The sequence below is a fragment of the Bidens hawaiensis genome, unplaced genomic scaffold (assembly GCF_021521415.1).
Source record: "Bidens hawaiensis isolate Kalapana, Puna unplaced genomic scaffold, B.hawaiensis_p1.1 tig00027930_1, whole genome shotgun sequence".
NCBI classification, from domain to species: Eukaryota; Viridiplantae; Streptophyta; class Magnoliopsida; order Asterales; family Asteraceae; genus Bidens; species Bidens hawaiensis.
The window spans coordinates 287,269-294,370 of record NW_027494531.1 but is presented as its reverse complement, the minus strand read 5'-3'; the positions used below and the strand labels follow the sequence as shown (position 1 = coordinate 294,370).

At 35.9% G+C, this 7,102-nt stretch overlaps 1 protein-coding gene and 1 pseudogene across 2 annotated transcripts; one reads left to right on the top strand and one right to left on the bottom strand.

Moving 5' to 3' along the window:
* The first annotated feature begins 417 nt into the window (after positions 1 to 417).
* LOC143576079 (uncharacterized) lies at positions 418 to 2,917 on the top strand. The gene is made up of 3 exons (XM_077060273.1): positions 418 to 800; positions 2,276 to 2,618; positions 2,696 to 2,917. The coding sequence occupies exons 1-3, from the start codon at positions 418 to 420 to the stop codon at positions 2,915 to 2,917; spliced, it is 948 nt and encodes a 315-aa protein (XP_076916388.1).
* Positions 2,918 to 3,555: 638 nt separating this feature from the next.
* Positions 3,556 to 5,667, bottom strand: LOC143576080 (biotin--protein ligase 1, chloroplastic-like; annotated as a pseudogene). The gene is made up of 9 exons (XR_013142884.1): positions 5,408 to 5,667; positions 5,270 to 5,331; positions 4,970 to 5,118; positions 4,716 to 4,836; positions 4,452 to 4,604; positions 4,317 to 4,362; positions 4,153 to 4,213; positions 3,895 to 3,971; positions 3,556 to 3,721 (listed from the first exon to the last, which is right to left on the bottom strand). The product of XR_013142884.1 is annotated as a biotin--protein ligase 1, chloroplastic-like (transcript).
* Between the last annotated feature and the right edge of the window lie 1,435 nt (positions 5,668 to 7,102).

Sequence of the window (7,102 nt, the reverse complement as noted above, 5' to 3'; positions counted from 1 at the left end):
GCTTACTTGGATTGTGGAGTTAAGATCCCCTTGGCGTAATATTTATAACAATTTTCTCCAATTTTATAACTTTATGCATTTTGAACGTGATTTAAATAAACAAAGATATATAGAGTGCGTTCACTAAATATATCATCCATTCTTCCTATAAAGTCTTTTCTTCTTATTGCATTTCAAAAGTACAAGCATTCTATGGATCCAAAGGTACAAGCAAGCAATGCAAGGTAGGAGACGTACGCCATACCAGAAAACACGCCATGCAATTACTATAATTCCCATGCTTCTTCCTCTCATTTCTCTCCCATTTGATCTCTCATATTCTCCGAAAACACAACTAACCACCCAATTATTATGGCCATTGACAGAATTCGGAGTCGCCTGACATCAGCCACACCCACGCAACAGCCTCCCTCTCCGATGCCCAATTCCAGGATCCCCGCCCGCTCCGATCCCTCCTTCGACAAGTTGAAGAACATCCCAGAATTTGACGTGCCAGACGACATGGCCCGGCCGCAGATTGCAGAGATCGAATACCGGCTGATTAAAGCCAAGGACAAGAAGGCCATCCAACAGATGTTGGACTCTGCAATGAAGTTTGGGGTGTTTAGGGTTAGTGGCCATGGAGTCTCGCCAGAGGAGCTGCAAGTGGCGTTTACGGAGGCCGAGTTTTGTTTTGGATTGTTGGCCGAGAGGTGGAGCCGCGACGGTGATAGGGAGGAGTTTGCGTGGTCGAAATCTGCCATGGCGGCCGCGGAAAGGCGGAAAGAGGTTAAGAATGACGACAAATATCTTATGTTCAGGTTTGTTCAGTTCTTGACAATAATTGAATTTTATAACGAAATGGTGCTTCCATGTTTAGTATGATATGATTCATGAAAACTTTAACCTTTATATGCGTCTAGCAAACATTTGAAGCGAAAATCGATCAGATTGACGTGTTGACCTTTAGAGCTATTTCCGCGATTGGATAATAATCCTTTGGATTCTTCAAGTCTTTAGAATCGATAAACATTCCCCATGAGATGTTTAATTTGTACCATAAATTTGTTGTTGCGGCCCAGATTTGGTATTTGACTTACCTATGTGTGTGTGTGTATATATATGTCCGCTTGTAATAACGTGTGCACCTCACATTCGGCTTGGTTTCTATCTGATGCCGGACTTCTTTTCTTTTGTACAACGGATTCATGTTTGAATAATTAAGCAATGAGGGTATGTTCGATTTGGGTAAACATGGTACAGGCATTATGTAGAATACGTCGCAGTTTGATGTTAGTAATTTTTCCAAATACTTGTTGCTTAGGGTATCTCGTGTTACTTTAGACAAAGATTTGTCTTCCATAGATCCAATGCACTTTGCGTGCCTTGTTCGACATATATTTATGTCCAACAAGTCACCTCATTGGCTCTCCATGATTTGGCACTACCAGAATCGTCAGCAGGGCTCATTCCCCTCTAAACGGTGACACGTCTCTAACCCCAACACCACACAATTTGGTTTGCGGGTGTGTGTTTTTTCTATCTTTTGGTTTTTCCTTGGAACATGAATGAAGGGTTTGGTCTGGTCTGGTCTGGTCTGCGGGTATGGCTTAAAAATCTTTGGGCGTCACAATCATAGAAGATTTGGGCATCATAATAATTTCTTCTACTATCCACTTAATCATAATAATAATAATAGAAGAAAATCAATAATATGTAACTTACAATCATAGCAGTTTACTATTTGTGTAAATTTGTTTCTTCTCTCTGCTTAAACTTATTTTTCCTTTAAAGTAATTAATACATGTAGAAGATTTGGGTCAACCCTACCCATGGCAAAAGTTTCCTGTTTCAGGTCTAGTAAAAAGCCAAATCTTGAAAGCAAAACTAGATCAATAGTTTACTTTGATTCGGCTTTAACTTCTCAAAGATTTAGCTTTGGTTTACGCAGCGAAAACCACTACTAATAGTTTGCCTCACGGTTTAACCAAAAAACCATTACTAGTAGTTTGCCTCACTGTTTAACCAAATAGCAGGATCCTAAACGCCAACTTAGTAGTTCTAATCAAAATCGTTAGCAGCTCCACAATTAGCATGACTAATTAGCCAAATTGTTAGTTTAAAATACGATATTGTTATAACTACAATACAATTTATGAGCTATTCAGCAAGTTTTACACCTTTTTTCAGTTTAACACAAACGACTAAATATAACATAACATTAATACCTTAAGTTGTGATCTCTAGTCTGTAAACAAAATGAAATAATATATGCCATTCCAATGTTCATTTGCAGACAAAAAACCGAAAGCCTTGCAAATAAGCTCGAAGTGATCGCGAAAGAGGTGACCAAGATCATGGGAACCCATGGTGGTAAACAACCTCGAAAGAAAATAAAGGAAAACGAAACAAGAATGACCATATTCAAGCATAGTAACTCAGCTCTTCAGCCTCACACCCCACGTTCATCACAGACTCCGCGTGCATTGGACGGGTCAAAACGGGATTCAGCTGCATTTGCTGTCGGCCTTCATCTCCCAACTGAAATTGGCGAGTTCCGTCTCTTGTCTGAAGATGGACCGTTCTCATTCCGCACCGACCCTAGTACCATTATCTTCACCATTGGAGAACAAGTTGAGGTAATTCGTAACCTAGTACTTGTGGCTATAATGATGTTGTGTTTTAGTATGTTACAAATAACAAGTTTTGAGTGAAGGAATGGAGCTATGGAGAGTTCAGATCTGCATTTGGGGAGATAAACATAGAACCGGATATCCATGAAGAAGATAAAGGATCATATTCAGTTGAACTCAAGGCCTCGCCTTCAAATCTAAATGACGCGGTTGACAAAAGTGAGGGTATCTCCATAACTGATCAGATTATCTTCATAGTCATAGTTGTCATAGTTTACAATCTCTTCTCCTATCTACTTTCTTGATTTCCATACTCCAAAAAGAAATAAATATATATATACTTTATAAAAAAATTTAATTTTTTGGTGTCAGACAACTATTTTTTTTTTTTTTTGCCTAAAACTTGTTTAACCCTCACCTCATGGTATCTACTTTCATATGGCCGAAAACCAAACAAGCTAGAATAATTGCATGGACACAAGTGTAATAGGTTGTTTCTTTGAAGTCTTTTTATGTAATATTTGGAATTATATTTGTTTTGTTAGTTGTTGGTTCCCTATGTAATAACAAATATGCAACGAGTATATTGTTTCTCTTCTTTTTTTTTAGTTTTATAAATCTTCAACACTAGTCGGTGGTCGCGGAAGGTCTGATTCATAATAGATCTCAACCTCTGAAGGCATATGAAAACCAAATCTAAGTAGAGAATTCAGAATTGTGAGAACCACGTAAACACTTGTACATAGTGCTAGCATTATACCAGAAGGCAGTTATGTGAAATGAGACGTATGACTATGCACACGTATGTTTGATGTCATCTAGAAGCAAACTACAAAACTATAAGTACCATGGCAAGTATCATGCTTATTATATCTATTTTCCCTATTCAAAAGTACAAACTAGTTTTTAAGTTAAAAGTGAAAATGAAAAACTGACCCTAGTTTGTATAGACTGTATCTTTAGAAAATAAAACAGAAACACACACCTGGCACTAATGCACCAAAGTTGCTCTTTCCTTTTACAAATGTTACCTGATGAAGTATTTGCAGCTACTGGACCAAGTCTTTCATGTAAGCTTTCTCCTCACCAGTCCTTTGAAAAAGTCAAAACTGCACAAACAAAACACATATCTTCAATACTAGTGAGGCAACGGTTTATATCATTGGAACTTAAAAGGTAACAATTTAACACTCTTGAAAACTCTTGATTTCATAATAAGTCAGATTTGTATGGTCTTATGTTATTTAAAAAAAAATTATGTAGCATGTATTGCATATATTACCTATTGCCATCTGGATGAAGCTCGTACATCTCACCATTATCAGCAATGGCCAATAAATATCCAGAAGATGTTAACCCCTGCAATTAACAAGTGAAACTATTACAACTCCATGTTGGCGACTCCCAACTACATATATGCCACAATCAAATTATGCAAGTGTGTTGTACGATCTTTACTTTTTCACTATTTGACTAAAACCATACATGTAATTAAAAGAATGCGATTAAGATTTCTTAATTATCTAACCAACAAGGATACCTGAACAGTAACTACATTTTCCAACAGCAATTCTGGATCTTGGACTGTAACCCTCTGCCCACTGCACAGATCAAAACCAACGATGAAACACATATAAATCTACAATATAGTCAGATGAGGTACACACAGTTATTACAGTTATATGTACAGCACTATAGCAGTACCTATGAAGCCATGTCTTGTAATATAGCTCCTCAAGGGGTTTAAAGCCTGCATTTTTTAAGAAAAACCATGAGTTACACTTTTTTCTTTATGGGAAGAGTAAAAAAGGCTTAGGTTTATCCAAAATTACTACTCACCTTGGTTAATTAGAATATGAAAAAGATGCTCGAATTTATTAAAGAAAGCTGAAGTAATATCTTCTCTGCTAAGTCGGTAACCACAAGTCAACTTCTGCAGGGCTGCATTCAACGATGTTGTTGGCTTATCATTGTCAACATTCAAGCCGACTCCTGTAATTGAAAAAAGAAAATGAGGATCAAAATAATGTAATCAAAACCAAAATCCATAATTTCAGAATTCAAAGTTCTCATTAAGCGCTATAGATCAAGTGAGAAATATACCAACACTGACATTAAACTTCTTAGATTTATATGTCGACGTGCACAAAATTCCTCCCACTTTGAGGCCATCCAAGTAAAGATCATTTGGCCACTTTATTCTAACATCCAGAGGTGGTATGCCCTGAAATTGATAATACAAAACAAATATTAATACTGTATGATATCTTTACGTGGAGCTTAATACTCCAATGGTAGTTCTAACTTAATCAATATTAAACAAGAATCAAGAACCTGGTAGAAACAAGCAAGCTTACATTTTCTAAAGCAAGATCCTTAATTGCTTCTGTCATAGCAAGACACACAACATACTGCACATGTGGCACCACATGACCATCTTCCATTTGTATTGTAAATGAAAAGAGAAGACCACCCTTTGGAGATTCCCATATATTTTGTGAACGACCTGTAATATTGAAGGCGTTCTATAAGTCTAAACGTATTTATCCACGTCTGACACGTAATCTAACCTTACTAAAAATAACAAAACCAAAACAGCATAAATCCCCAAAATAAAAAGATTTGGATGGTTTGGTTCTCATAGATAAATTGCACACCTCTTCCTTTGAACTGAACATCTGCAACGCACACAGAACCTACCGGAATCTCAGAAAAGTTTCTGCATAAACCATAAAACATTTAGTGACTCAGAATTCAAAACAATATGAATCTGAAAAGGTTGTTTTTGCAGTTACAGAGAGACGACATCCTGAGTGGAAGGTAATCGTGGAGACCAAAGAAGAACTCTTCCAAAGCATGTGGTCATGAGAGAAGCCATGTACGAGTCAAAACAAAACTCATGTTTCTCGGATGTCTCAGATTGCAAAAATGTCAAACAGTTTTCCGTCATCTGCGAGTTTAAGCGATGAGCTTTCCTTCAAACACTTAATCAATTCCCTCTCGGTTGCGGATTTTCCGCTTAGTACCAGCACACACGGTGATTGGGGATCCATCCTCACTGTTAGCATATACTGATATACATAAACACTACTAAATCTACATCTAACTAACAGTGGTGAATAGAATAATATGAGCAATTCAATAGCGGTAAACATAAGGTAATTGGGAAGCCATTAATGAGGTATAATATAAATATACCTGTTGCTGCAGTAGCGAGTGAGAAGGAGAGACTGAAGATCGGAATTCGAGTGTGAAATGAAGAATTTCGTAGAGGAATAAATAACATCACTCACTCGGATACAGATTTGTTTTCAACGACGCTTGTTGCCGTGAGCCGGTGGCGGCGTTACCTGACGGAACAATCGAAGACGGTTATAGCATTTTAAATTATAGAAAACTTTATAATAAACGGAAAAACAAACGAACCTAACCGGATGGCATTCTTTAAGCTTTTGTCGGATAAATGGTCGGTTCATGAACATTCTATCGAACAAAAATTTGTGTCCTTGGAATTGGGCTTCTTATGTTTATTCGTGTATGTTCGTTAATATTGTAAATAAACGCAAACATACACTATCGAACGGACCATACGCTAATGGACAGACAAATATAAACGAACCTAACAGGCAAATGAGCATAACAACACTAACAGACAAACATAAACTATTACATATTAATTTAAGTATAAAAATCATAAATCAACAAAAATTTAATCAAAAATCCAGAATTACACCTAAAAATAAAGCTTATTTTACATAGTAAACAAAACATAACAATTTAGTAATTTACAGTAAAACAAAAAAATAAAAATATTGATAGTCAAACGTCAATACATGAACATAACTTGATGAACATAAACAAACCTAAACAGTCATAATTAGACCGACAAATGAACCTAAACTGATGGACGTAAACAAACATTGAATAACACCATTGAACGAAGAAGGCCTATGTACGTGTTCATTTGTTAAGCTTACCAATTTTTGTTGTTCATGTTACTTCACTTATTAGAAAGGCAACACATAAACGAACTTTCTGCAAAACATTAGCCAGATGTCAGTTCCTTAAAGCCCTATACAATTTTTTTTTTGAACATCTAATGTTTTTTCACCTATTTCACTATATGTCTCAAATGAGACTAGAACTAGTGTGTGCATGGTGCAGTTTTTGGTTAAGACTAAACCGAAAACCAAAACTTCGGTTTTTGGAGTTTTTGAAACTGTTCGGTTTCGGTTTTCGATTTCGTTTTCGATTTGGTTTTACCATTTGAGCTTGAAATTTTAGGCCGAAAAAAAAGTTGACAAAAAATAATAAATTTAGGTATAAATAATTATGTTAATTGTAAAATAATAGACTATTATATATTTGATCAAAAATATTAGAGTTACATATTTATTAAATTATTATAAATTACTTAATATAAAATATAAAGAAACAAAAATTTTAGGAAATCGGTTCGGTTCGGTTTTCTTTGTTTTTATTACATGCAA